Source organism: Asterias rubens, chromosome 4, assembly GCF_902459465.1.
Source record: "Asterias rubens chromosome 4, eAstRub1.3, whole genome shotgun sequence".
In the NCBI taxonomy this organism is placed as follows: Eukaryota; Metazoa; Echinodermata; class Asteroidea; order Forcipulatida; family Asteriidae; genus Asterias; species Asterias rubens.
This window is the reverse complement of record NC_047065.1, coordinates 8,689,653-8,704,087: the sequence shown is the minus strand read 5'-3', so window position 1 is coordinate 8,704,087 and position 14,435 is coordinate 8,689,653. Positions and strand designations below refer to the sequence as shown.

The window sequence follows — 14,435 nt, the reverse complement described above, 5'->3', positions numbered from 1 at the left end:
ACACAATTGGAGCCGATCTATTTTTAACGAAAATACCAGAATACCCACCCCAAGTCAATCAGACATCGTGCCACCGAGCACCTATTCTCCCTGCTCTTTGATTTAGCCGGCAGTACGTCCGTAGTGCAGTACGTCCGTAGTGCAGTACGTCCGTAGTGCAGTACGTCCGTAGTGCAGTACGTCCGTAGTGCATGCAGTGTGTCGTCTCTGTACATACAAGTGTACATGTCTGTACATGCCTGTACATGCATACAGTACTGTGTGTTTTGTGCATGGGGGCAAGCTTTTATGAATATGGATATATCGGCAGCCAATCACAACGTGCTGTCTATTTGGACTTTGGACTCTGTACATGTACATGTATATGCATGAGATATACATGTATAGATGCCTATGCATTGGAGGGGGCTGTGCACTGTGTATGCAGCCACACGTGATAGTTGATACTCATGTCGGCTTGAAGCCTTTGCACACTGTATCTGCGGTCACCGCTTTCAACATCAAGCCTCAATTTCTAGAGCCGGTTCGTTGCAGGATCGGCTCCACAGAGCCTTTTATAGTTGGGACTCGCTCTTTTAAAATCGGAACCGACAAAAGCGGGTACCCGGTTCCACAGAAGAGTGGAACCGCCGGTCCGGTTTTCAATTTGGAACCGGGTAGAACCGGGTAACCGAAGGAACCGCCCAAGCTTAATGACAAGTAGAATACATGTAGCTCCTGGGCTGCCCGGGCGCTATTTTGTAAAGCGCATAGAGATGTTAATTCATATAATGCGCTATATAAATGTAATTTATTATTATTATTATTATTATTCTACTTGTCATGCGCATTTACCATGTGCGTGGTTACTCGCGTGGGCGCTAGGTAAACAGCAAAATTAGCACTTGGCACGTGATGATGAATGGACCAGTAAGAACTCGACGTCATGAACATGTATGAGGTATAGTTAACCAAAATATGACATGTTGTACTAATTTGCCATTATTAATATTTGGGGCTCTGTGGTCGGAGAACATTCAATTGGTTTTAAAAAGCCTTTTATTGAGCCTAAACTGTGGGTTTTCCCCTTGTTTGGTGTAAATATTTATTAATCATTATACAAATCTTTAAAACCAATTGCATGCATTGTATACATTGGTGTCCTTTATTTCATTCAGTTTAATTTTCTTTTTAAAAATTCGCATTTTATCTTGTTAGATCTGGAACAGTATATTCTTACAATTGACCCTTCTCTGTTTAAGTTACATTTGCGCCTTGAACACCCAGCAGGGTGGATATGTGCGCATTACGAGTCTTATTGTTTTTATTATTATTATTATTAGCTAAATAATCCAGACCTATTCTCAGGGGTGCATTTTTCATTTCTTTACTAGGAAGATGTCTGCCATAACTATTTTCTGTTGTACATTGTGTAGACTTTGTAAATTGACCTTTTCAAGAATCTTGACTTCCCATTACCTTGTACAGCAGCTACAGCCTGTATAGACTGTGCAGGTCTCGCAAAATGTTTCTGGCCTGGTAAATATTCAACACCATGTAAAATCCATGTGACACAAGATCTGTTTTCAAGCAAAGTGACAAAGCATGTATCCCATTGAATATAAAAATGTCAAAATACAATTAACAGGACACAGTCAGCCTAAATTCTCAATTTTACACTTGGAACCTGATGTTGTGCATGTAGGTCATGCAACATTTTTAGATTTCCTCAAAAGTTTTCTGATTTTTTATTTTATTCATATCAAATAGTGTACTATTTATTTGTAATCATTCCACAAAAGATGATTTAGGAGGCTGGAAAAAGTGATGTTTCAAAAGTTGCACCGGTGAACTAGAGGTGGGGGGGTTGGGTTTCTTTCATTCCCCATACCCCCTCTGGCACCATGGTTGATTGGTTGATGAAAAGTGTCGATATATATCCTGTGCTTACTGTGCCCAGTATTCATTGCAATGAGCATTACACTGAAATTGAGCCCTGTTTTTAACGTGCACACTTTAATACACTTCAAATGAGTTTGTTTCTCATTTCAGGTTTACGTGCTATCTGTTTGAACGGCGTTTCAGCTGGTCTGAGGCAAGAAAACCTGCAGTCTTAACAGAAAGGGATGCAGAGCTTAAGAGCAGATTAAACTTTTTATTAGATGAATTTTTGAAATGGTAAATGGAATTTTGTTTGCTGATTTTTACCAAAAGCTGTGTTTGTTACGCAACCATATATGAATTTTCTACAAAACACAGCCAATACTCACGTAATTATTGGTTTACGTTTCAACTAGTATCACTGGTCATCCTCAGAATGAGGCACCACCAGTTTGTTGGTGGTGCTGTTTCCTGCTACGGCCACTGGATGGTGGTTTGGCTGATTGTGTCCTCCCCTGGGGTGAAACTTGGGGTATGAGGGGGTCCCATATGCGTGAGAGTTTACGTTAGTATTGGCTGTGTTTTGTAGAAAATTGATTTAATAAGTTGATAACTTTACCAGCCTGATGAACTTCTTTCATGACATATACATAATGTGCTATCATTGAGCAGTCTAGAAACACCTTTTGATTGCAGTCATCAGAAGGTGTCCCTGAAATTAAAAAAAATCTTCGGCGTAAACTTTCCACAAGAAACAAATAGAAATTGGGTGTGCTGATAAATTTTAATAATACAGTTTGCATTGATATTAATGCTAAAACATATAGTGTAAAGATACTCATTTGAAATGAACTTGCACTTATTAAATAAAGCAAATGTTCTTATTGTTTTCATTGGTTGTTCTTTGCAGGTATCTTTGTCAAGAAATCTCCCAAGTGTTGCTATTGAGCCTACAGGGTACATTTAATCACGGTAATGTGCCAAATATCTTTTTATCGCCACAATGAAATGTTATTTCCTGCTTTTTTAAATTATATGACATACACATTTACATTAAAAAAAACTTTCCTGCTACAAACAAAGTATAATAATAATAATAATATAATAGCGCTTTATGGGTTTCTCAAAGCACTCCTGACGGGTTTGTGAAGTTTTTAAATAATAAGACCCATTTACAGGGTTAAACAAGGTACTTTGGTGTGTTCAGCAGCAACTGCCAGAAACATTGGGAAAACACCTTCTCTTAGCGATAGGTGTAACTCTTTTTTGTGTCCAATACACAACACATGTGACCAACGGCTTTTACTTCCCATCTAAAGGATGATAATAATAATAATATAATAATATCAAAGTCCTATAATAGCGCACGTATCTACCAAACAAGGTACTCAAGGCGCTGAGTTTATACAAACCTCCAGAAAGATAGGTAATTGCAGTGATGAATTTTGAGACCAATTATTTAGCACCTAATAAGGGTTCACAAGGTGCTACGGCGCATACAGCAGCCACAGCCAGGAACACAGGGGCAAACCCCTTCTCTTTTTGAAAAGTGTGCTGGGTTCTTTTACATGCGTCACACAACACATGGGAACAACGGCTTTGCGTCCCATCCGAAGGACAAAGCAATGGTGAAGTGTCTTGCATACGGACACAAGTGTCACGGCTGGGGACTCGAACCCACACTCTGCTGATCAGAAACACCAGAGTTTGAATTCAGTGCTCTTAACTGCTCAGCCATGATGCTTCCATGATGCAATAATGGTTACATTTCTTACGTAAGAACACAACTGTCACTAACTTGACTTGAATCTACACTCTTCCGATCAGTTCAGTGCACAAGAGCTTGAGTTCGTTGCACTAGACTGTTTGGCCATGACATGTCACACATGTACTATTCTTGTGCCCTGCTGATGTGCCCACTGGTTTCCTTTTAGGCAGCTGATAAGTGGTACGAGCCAAACCACAATCTCCTACCAGTTGCTTGATGGTTTTTAATTCCTCAGACTAGAGCAGTAGTTTTTATAGTTAATTCCAAGGATTACACTATAATATTTTCTATGCAAATGAAGCATTTCTTGCTTTTACTGTAGTCAGTTTGCCACTACTAGTACTAGGGCTCCAAATATATCACCAGGTCATGTCAATTGCTGACATGATGTTTGCATATTTTAGCGGTCCTCAACCTGAACTGTCTGCATATTTGTTGTTTGTTTAAAAAATATGGCCAAAAGTAATGCATTGGACAAACGTCCAAGTTTGGAACAAACATTGTTTCTCATTTTTGTTTCCTTCAAGACAAAATAACCTAATGCAAAACAGAAATCAGGTAAAAACAATCCATTCTGCCTTTATCAATGTTTATTTGAAAAGGTGTTTAATTAGCTAGTTATGATGGTTCTTTGGTCATGTTTCTAAGCCTCATTATTCTTTTGTTCATTCTGACAGCCCCTTCTATGCCAGTCGTTCGTAACCAGACAATTATCCACATTATGGAGTGGCTTCAATTAAATGCCAGTCATCCAAGTCTGCACAAGCACTTTAGCGATGCTCAAGCTGTAGTGTTATGTGGTGTTTGCGATGTGTGGTCAGCCATTCGGAATGGTTGTGTCGCACGTCTTGGACGAATTGTCAATAATTTCACTTTACAAGAAGTGCAAGGCCTTTTCACTGAGCTTACTAAGGTATGTACATATGCAACTATAGGTACGTATTGTTTGAAGCTTTGCATGGTGTGAATAAATAGGAAAAAACTACAACAAAAATGGTAAACTTGTGGGTTCAATCATGTGTACGTTCCTAGTGAATGCAATAAATATACATCGTGGAGACCGGCCGCAACATTCGCATTAATCCACAAAAACCAATGACCACAAAAATTGTTTATTTGGTGGCTATTCTGCGTTACTCCACCTTTTTAGAGGACTACATGTAGTTAGCCCATTTTGTTTAGGGTCAAGTTTATTCTCACAGACTTTTTTGCGTTCCAACAGAGTGTTACTTTAGCACTTTTGGATAAGGGATTAGTTTACACATAACTCCTCGTCTGAACACCCTATCTTAAAAAGAGATAGAGCTATTTATTGCATGCTCCTGTATTTATTGCCCATCATGCACTTCAGTCTTCAGTGGGTTGCTCCTTCTTACAGCCTTGAAGACTAAACTAGGAGGTTGGTGGTCAATGACCTATCAGCCGGTGCAGCAAGAACTCAAGGTGCCAATCAAAAACAATAAACTCAATGGATGTGCCAGAGTTGTATAAAAAGATGTGCTGGTGTAAAAAGAAACTTAGCCTTTATAGACTTCTTAGGCTTGGTGGTGGACGCATCTCCCTGATGGCTGGAAGAGCTGCCGACTTGAATGTTTCCATCGATGGAGCATTCACTGCTGAAGCAGGAAGTCGGTTCCAGATAAGGATTGCTCTAGGGTAGTATGAGTATCCGTAGGCATCAACATTTGAGGAGGCTTTGTGGTACTTGTACATGTAACTGTGTATAGGCTGCGACATGATGAAGTTGATATCAGGAAATATGGTGTAAACTGGATGTAAACAAGGTTGAACTGTATTTAGCACTATTCCTATGCACTCATTGTGACAATTTTTGTTCATTTAAAATGTCATAACAGTTGCATGCAAAAATACTTGTATAATGTTGTCTGTAATAAATATTTTGGAAATGTTAGATGTTGAAGTTGGCAGATACATCAATAGGCAACAACAAAGTCTGAGATTTTGAATATGTGTATATTGTGGCACCAATCCAGATTATAAACAGAAAGATGTTTGGTCTGTTTAAAGATATGTGAGAACCCAAGCAGCACATGGCAGTCTATAGAGGGAGCTCTTATGGCCATGAGTACACTACTCAAAAGCTTCCAGTGGATAGGTGTGCTGTCGACCAGTTCAAGTGATATTCATTGTAATACGGGCAAATACTTTTTAAAGGTGAGTTCACCAGCTACAATATTTTTGTAGCAGAACTTTCCAGTTATTTCAATCCTAATTTTTGTTAATGCCGACAAACTGCAATGGTCATTTATATAAGCTGTGTTAAAGTATGAGTTAAGTTGGTTCTTAAGGGATCATGCTCCTGTACTTTTTGGCAAGCTGCGAAGCAGTGTGAGCCTACAATTTCCGTCCGGCGCCCGTCCGCGTTCAGTGGAAATGTTAATGTTTTTGTTTTAAAGTTTCAGTCTTTGAGTTGAGTTGTTTTTGGTAAGCACAAGCCCAAGTGAGAATGTTATATAATTGCCAGTCATTTTTTTAATTTCCAACTATGTTCTCCAACAATGTTGAAGTTTTGGGAATAACAAAAATTTTAAAGTTTTTGGAACACAAAAAAAAAATATAATAATAATAATAATACTAATGATAAGAATAATAATGTTTAAAGCTAAAACATTGCCATGGCTTTTAAAGAACCTTACCCAAATAAAGTTTTATGAAATCATTTGTTAATACAAAAAGCAAACTCTATGTCACTGGTTCCAATTGAATGAGCTAAAACAATGAAAACCTTAAAGTCACCTGGAATAAGAATTTTTTTTCTTTCAAACATAAGAGTATATGCTTACGAACAATAAAACAATTTTTTTAGTAATTGTTTGTCACGATTTATATGTTTAAAAAATATATGAAGTTGTTTGGGGGGCTGACTCCCTTTTGTGACATCAATCGAGGCAGACTTGACCTGCAATGCGTATAGTAAACACACGTGCATGTACGTACATGTACGTCCAAGTCGTGAGTTAATACATTTCAAAAAGTGTTTTTCTACATTCAGCAGCAATACACCTGGTTGGCATTGCCGAAAAGAAGAAAAAAAACCTCACGATTTGGTCCGTACATGTACTTTGCAATTGTGTTTACTCTACGCATTACAGGCAAAGTCTGCCTCGATTGACGTCACGAACAGTTGTTTGGGGGGCTGACTCCGCCTACCCCTTTTGTGACGTCAATCGATCGAGGCAGACTTTGCCTGCAATGCGTATAGTAAACACACGTGCAAAGTACATGTACGTCCAAGTCGTGAGTTGGTACATTTCAAAAAGTGTTTTCTGCATTCAGCAGCAATACACCTGGTCGGCATTGCCGGAAAAAAAACAAAAAAATGGTTATGAAACGTACAAACTCACGACTTGGTCCGTACATGTACTTTGCAATTGTGTTTACTCTACGCATTATAGACAAAGTCTGCCTCGATTGACGTCACAAACAGCGCCCTCTCGGGTCGGGGTCTACTCTTAAATTTGTAAATAACATAAGAACTGATTTTTTAAAACCTTAGTTAACTGTTTGTTCACATTCCACTCATCAAAACACATATATTAGTGACAAAAGCTTTATTTTGAAAAAATACCACTTCCAGGTGACTTTAAATAGTCATAATGTACTACTGGGTTGAAACTCAACTTGCATCTGTTTGAATAACTATTTGAAGTCCTTTGTAACAAGACAGAAGGTAAATGAACAGAATTTGATAGATGTGTATCTTAAAGGCATGAATGGATCAAAAAGAAACTAATCAGAATGGGATTATATTAATTAAAGGCAGTGGACACTATTGGTAATTGTCAAAGACTAGCCTTCACAGTTGGTGTATCTCAACATATGCATAAAATAACAAACCTGTGAAAATTTGAGCTCAATCGGTCATCGAAGTTGCGAGATAATAATGAAAGAAAAATAACCCTTGTCACAAGAAGTTGTGTACGTTTTGATGGTTGATTTCGAGACCTCAAGTTCTAAATCTGAGGTCTCGAAATCAAATTCGTGGACAATTACTTCTTTCTTGAAAACGTGGCGCTTCAGAGTGAGCCGTTTCTCACAATGTTTTAAACCATGAACCTCTCCCCATTACTCATCACCAAGAAAGGTTTTATGCTAATAATTATTTTGAGTAATTACCAAAAGTGTCCACTGCCTTTAAGGTTTTCAAAAGTTGTGGGTGGTTTGGGGACTCGACCTCAAGTTACATTGTACTGCTTCTCTCTCCCTCACATGATCATTGTGTCTCCAATTCGTTGTTGTCAACCGGGCTATTTGGTTGTTTGTTTTTTATTGGGTTTTTTTTTCTGGCGTCTGAGGGGTCAGGCACACAGGACTCAAGCCTTGGTGTTCTGATCAGCAGACTGTAGGTTCAATGTATTATTATTTATGTAGATTCATTCCCATGATATCATGCACTCTTAGGCGCCTTGTCAAAACCTTCAAGCCGTTCCATTCCGCGTGCAATCGGGCAGGTCCACGGCCACGACGGCTCATTTATATGTCAATAAACATGAATATTCCTGGGGCTCTGCAGAGCAACCGGTCGGCCATTGTGAGGTCCAGCTTATAAGCTGACCGGCGGAACCGTGGAGGAGCGCAGGTGGTTAACAATGGTTTTACCTTTGCTTATTGAAAAGCAAGGGTGGATGTGTAAAAAGCCATTTCCTCAAATCTTGGTTGAGCCTGTATGCCCAAAACATTTGAGTTCTAGAAATGGTTTTCTTTTATTCTTTTCTTTTTGTAGCAGTGACAGGGGACAATTTAACAGTTATATTATCTTATGCAGCGATCATGATGTCCATAAAACTACCTACATACATTTACATGTATAGTTATCATACGGGAAAATGGAACGGGAATGTGTTTATTTACAGGACATGGTTACGGGACGGGACAAGACAGGAATGAGTTTATTTACGTGAAACGACGGGATTTGAACAAGTTATACGGAGACTGCGGGGCCGGGATGCGATAAATTTGGGATTTTGTTTTTTAATAAGGGAAGATGGGAACAGGTAGTGTTTATTGTCGGGAAAATCTTGGAGCATGGCAATGATATATTTGTCATAGGGGAAGACGGGACATGTACAAATGTACAATGCATATAGTAGCATAACTGAAAATTGCCTTTAATTATACCAATCATAATTTTAGCAATAATATGGTTCGCCCAATGTCTGAGGGGTGAAAGCCACAGTCTCAGAGACACATATTTCTATTGGCTGTTGAATTTCCGTATAGCGCGTAACGAATGATTCATTGGTCAATTTGCTCTACTGCCAGAGCGATGTGTAAAAGTATTCAACATCACGGAAGAAAACCTTGGTCGTCGGCGGTGATTTCTTATCAATTTAGCATTGTTTTTCTTGCGGGAAAATTAATTAAAATGTGCATGGTTTCAAATAAAAAATCAATTTTTGTTGTATCAGGCATAAATGTTGCAAAAATATGCATCGCAAATTGGATCGCAAATTGCGATGCGATACAGGCAAATTTGTGCGTTTATCTTATGCGCTGGAGGGTCGGCTGGCACAACCAACCTTTGTGGTGCAAATTGTCTTTTCGGTGCGGCCTGTCCACTTCCAAAACGATGGTATTCATGAGTTGAGAGCACGGCCGGTCCGCGTCCAAGCCGCTGATATTCATGACCTGAAAATACAACTTGTTTATTCATGAGACTTATTGTTATACTAAAAGTAGCGCCCGGCATGGATAGCTCATTACCATCGCCGCACTTCAACGCACATGGTCGTTTTTCCGCGGACTGTCCGAGGTCCTTAGCAACGGCGGTATTTGCTATCCAGTCCGCGGACTGTCAGCGGAGGAACGCTCAGGAGGTTTTGACAAGGAGCCTTAGATCAATCCCATTCTGATTATAAGAGATGTTGCGGTACCCGCTGCCAAAACATAGGATTCGAACTGCCTCTAGCTACCGAGCAACCTAGACACTGCTCTAGAATTGCAAGGGTTGTGGGTTCGAATCCCACCCAAGTAACATGCCTGTGATATTTTTTCACAGGACTCGGGAAAGTACTGAGTATACAGTGCTAACACACATCGGTGTATGGGTGAAAACCAAAATTAATAATCCATTCAGATTAGTTTCTTTGTTATCCATCCATGCCTTAAGATACACATCTATCAAATTATTCTCATTTATCTTCTGTCTTGTTACAAAGGACTTCAAATAATTATTCAAGCAGATGCAAGTACAGTGGTCTGACAATGTGTATTAATATCATGACACCTTTAAAAAACCTGTGTTTCTTTGGCTTATTATTTCAGTTTGGTACTCAGGAATTGAGTCAACTGCCAGAGTTTGTAAGCAACACTATTCATATGACGGTGTACCCACTGTTGGCTCATCCTCAGCTTGGAGTCAGAGAAAATGCAACCAAGGCATTGTCAACATACTTGTCAAGATGTGACTTCAAGGTAAGGTTACAATCTAAATGTATATAGGATTTGAGGCATTGCATGGTGAGGTATCAATGTATATTTGGTTTGCGGTAACACCATGTGTGTATCTACTTGCCAGGTAGAGTTTGTTCTTAGAGAACTGTCTTGCTTTATTCTACTGCCGGAGAGTAGATAAGCGGAGGTTCGGGAGACTTCTCAGTTCTGAAAAGAACTGTCCTGCTTTTTAACTATTACCAGGGCAGATGGTATAGAAAATAGACTGGACTACTACTTTACAGCTTATAGGATCGTAATTAACTGTACTGCCGCGGAGTCAGATCTGAATTGGTCTCCTGACGATGACTAGAGCAAGCTAGTCGAAACATTGCCCATATGAATATACATGTAGGGGGCATGAAAGGATTATCAAAAAGAAATCAATTTTGTTTCAGTGAATTGTCATCACACCGAACTATTTCTCATTATGCTCTGAAAATTTTAGCTGAACTGGCTTTAACTGTGCGCAAATGGAGTGGACACAGTAGCAACTTTTTACGGTCTGTTCACAAACTTCATGGAGGGGTTCTGACATGTTCAATCGGGACCGGTGCCCAGAACTTTGAGCCATGCTCACAATTTTCAGGCGACCGTCCCATCATTTAACTGGTCGAAGTGGCAACTTACTTAAAACAAGAAAGACATACATGTACTGTACTACGTACGGTAAATTGCTATACCTGGATCTTACTGGGAACATGCTAGACATGTGTGGTCTGGTTGGGCGCCATTTGGATGTCTATGTGTACACGCATGCCAGGTCTGGAGTGTATAATAATAATAATATAGGTATTTTTATAGCGCCTTTAACAAAGATCAAAGCGCTGAACAGTGAATAAAACAAGAACAAAGCGAGAAAGGAGAGAAAAACAAAACAACAGAAAGGATTAATGACGAGGCTGATTGAAGAAGTAGGTTTTGAGTTTTGTTTTGAAAATGGCAGTTGAAGATGATTCCCTGATGAGTTTGGGTAATTTGTTCCATTCCTTCGGCCCAGCCAGAGAAAAAGACTTGGAGCTGGCAGATCGAGAAGGCCTTTGCTCACAGAGAAGGGATTTATCAGAGGAGGAGCGCAGACCTTCTCTGCCAGGTGTATAAGAAGACAATAGACCAGAAAGTGTATGTAGCACGTTCATCCTGTACACAGACAGACCCAACTTGTAATACCAGATCAAACTAACTATGTAATAACTATACATTTCAGAGCATTCTGTAGCCCCTCTTTAATTATTATTATTATTATTGTTATTATTGTTATTATTAAAAAATGTACCATGGCTGTTGCTGAACTGGCAGAGGTAAGTGGCTGTCAGGAAACTGCAGTCTGCCTCTACGAACATGATCCAATTTGTTGTGACTTTGAACAGAAATATGTATGAGCTTCGAACCTGTTTCTGCTCATCTCAATCAATTATTTTTACAAAAGGAACAAGTTAATAGTGGTTAAACACCAGACAACTTTCCCTCCACTACAATGTAAAGCTGGAAACCGCTTTCTTTTTTAACAATTTATCATAACTAATACTTGATAACAACTCCTAAAAAGTCCCAATCACTTGTTTACTTACGTACTTCAGGTGGCTCTGAAATGTTTAAGAGAAGCTGTGTCAAGACTGTGTCAATCAGATCAAGCTGAGTCCTGGTCATCTGGGGACTGCTTTTTCTTACAGCATGCTGTATTGAAGCCATCTTACAAGTTCTTGGATGCTTATGAGGCAGAAGGACTTCTGAGTGTATGTTTGTACCTCATCAAGGTAAGCAATTAGAGCAGGGGGTCTACAGAGAACAGGTGACTCTCATTTCTTCAAGGTCTACATTTTGTTCAATTCTATTAAAGGCAGTGGACACTATTGGTAATTACTCAGAAAAATTATTAGCATAAAACCTTACTTGATTAAGAGTAATGGGGAGAGGTTGATAGTATAAAACATTGTGAGAAACAGCTCCCTCTGAAGTAACATAGTTTTCAAGAAAAGAAGTAATTTTCCACGTATTTGATTTTGACTGGTCTTGAAATCAAGCATCTGAAAGCACACAACTTCGTGTGACCATGGTGCGACAAGGGTGTTTTTTTCTTTCATCTTGCAACTTCATAGACTGATTTGGATCAAGTGAGAAGACTAGTCTTTGAGAATTACCAATAGTGTCCAGTGTCTTTGAACACATTTAAGGCAGTGTGGCATTATTTGTGTAAAATAATGTTCATAACATAACTAATGACATAATGGGTTCATGTGTTGGTGGAGAAGTTTGTTGCTTTGAACTGCATAAATGTGTGTACATAATTATTGCAGATGAACGTAGTTGTTATTGGTATAGTTTGGGTATTTGGTTTTATGTACGATGGGAACTTACATTGCAAACTGATCCAACTATTTGTTGGAAACAAGCGAATTAAACACCTGATGTCAATGTGGACCTCTTCTGTGTAAACAAATCATATCCCAGTTTGCACGTATCATACATGTACATGTACATGCATGCACTCACTATTCAGTGTGTTTTGAAGTGCGATTGGAAAATGCCATAAAATCCATCTGTTTGTCTTTCAGTATGTGCAATGTGGAGTACTTCTACCATACTGGATGCAATACTTCTCAACCTTTAATTTGTACCTTATGCATCCTGCCTCTACAGTCAGACAAGCTGCAAGTATCATTTTCAAATATATCGGTATGATCTTATTCAGAGAAAACAATCAAATAATAGACGTGCAAGTCTTTTGCAACCAAAATTAATACATGATTTCTTGTCTAATAGCACTGAAAATCGTTTTCCATTTTGTTAAGTTAGCATTGACTGTGGTAAAGTGTGATGTTATTTTTGTTATTAATGTACACCTTAACCCATAACAAAGCAGTTATTATATTAAAACTTGCTTATTACTGTCTTTGAGAACAAATTTAACAAACAATTTTTTTTAAAGTATATTAAACCTGTTTAGAAAATGGTTATACATGTATATATATATATATTAATGAGTAGGGTAGATTGCCTTATTCAATCCAAACCGGACCTTCTTCAGATATGTATACGTTTACTTATAATTTATACATAATTTTAACATTACAGCAGATGTATAAGAAAGTTATCTTACATGTATATAAGTTATCACACAAGCGCGAGTGGAATACGGAAAAGTATAGCGCTTCAGCATCCCATATCCAAGGAGGCCCAAGGCCGAGTTGGATATGGGAAGTAGACGCGCGTTACTTTGCGTATTTCCACGAGCGCGCGTGTGATAACATATTTATCTTCAAGCAAACCATGCAATATACACATAGGTTTTTATTCTCAGGTAACTCCATTCTGCGAACCTGATTGGAGGATTAGCGCGTACTTGAAGATAAAAGTTATAATACATTGACATACTACCTTATGATGAAATATTGTTGTTTTGTTTCCTGAAAAGTTGCAAAAGAAAGCAGCAACCCTGGTCTACTGAAGCTGGTTATGCAAGCTTTATGTGCCAATTGGAGCATTGACATATCACTGCCAAATACAAAGAGTGACAAGTCAACTGTCTTACAAGAAGGGGAAAACAAGATTAGCATCACAACACTTAACATGCTGACATCAGGTAAAATAACTTACGAGTCTTGTAATTGAATGCATCTTTTCTATAGGAACACTTGTGAAGTAAGATAAGAGTTGCAGAAAAAACATGTTTTATATCAATCCTGCCATGTCTGTTATGAGTTGTGCTGAGTGATATTCTTTATATAATTTTCTTTGCTTCTGATTTAATTTGGGGGTGGCATGCATGTGCATGTTAACTGCATGCAGTCAATCATTTCTGCTGATGTAACATGTTCAAATATAAGATCTTCACTATTCAGAAGAATCCTACATTTTTGGATGTAACACATCCCAGCATTGAAAACATACAAAGTTTCAGCTTGATCCCCAAAATTGTTCCGTACATATATAGATCTTGTAATTGGTTGTGATAAAATGTGACAACTGATGACGTCATAAAGACGCCTCTCCATATTTTATCTATACGCGTATATGGCCTTTCAAGCCTGATGCAGAATCAAATGTGATTGCAGCTTGCTTTGTTTCAAATGTAAGCAGTCGATGTAGTTGCCTAAATCTAAGATACAACTTGGTCCAATCCACCTTGTGGTTTGGTAGATACACAACTTCAAAAAGTGCACATTTAAGGCAATACCACATGATACAATAATACAATAAAACACAGCATTTGTAAGGCGCACTTTCTCTGCAAAAACATTCAAAGGCGCTGGTCCAGGTTGGAAAAAAACAAAACAAAAATCTCAGATGTGTTCAAAGGCTAGTCTGAAAAGATGTGTTTTAAGGGAGTTTTTGAAGTGAGAAATGTCATTAT

At 38.5% G+C, this 14,435-nt stretch overlaps 1 protein-coding gene across 2 annotated transcripts in view; it reads left to right on the top strand.

The window, feature by feature from the left end:
- Positions 1-14,435, top strand: part of LOC117289084 — a 47,832-nt gene that overhangs the window by 5,664 nt on the left and 27,733 nt on the right. For both annotated transcript variants that reach the window (XM_033770032.1, XM_033770031.1), the window contains exons 3-10: positions 2,032-2,157; positions 2,771-2,832; positions 4,306-4,541; positions 5,657-5,803; positions 9,914-10,063; positions 11,662-11,838; positions 12,637-12,757; positions 13,497-13,664. In XM_033770032.1, the coding sequence (XP_033625923.1) occupies positions 2,032-2,157; positions 2,771-2,832; positions 4,306-4,541; positions 5,657-5,803; positions 9,914-10,063; positions 11,662-11,838; positions 12,637-12,757; positions 13,497-13,664 (1,187 nt within the window). The remainder of the gene's footprint in view (positions 1-2,031; positions 2,158-2,770; positions 2,833-4,305; positions 4,542-5,656; positions 5,804-9,913; positions 10,064-11,661; positions 11,839-12,636; positions 12,758-13,496; positions 13,665-14,435) is intronic.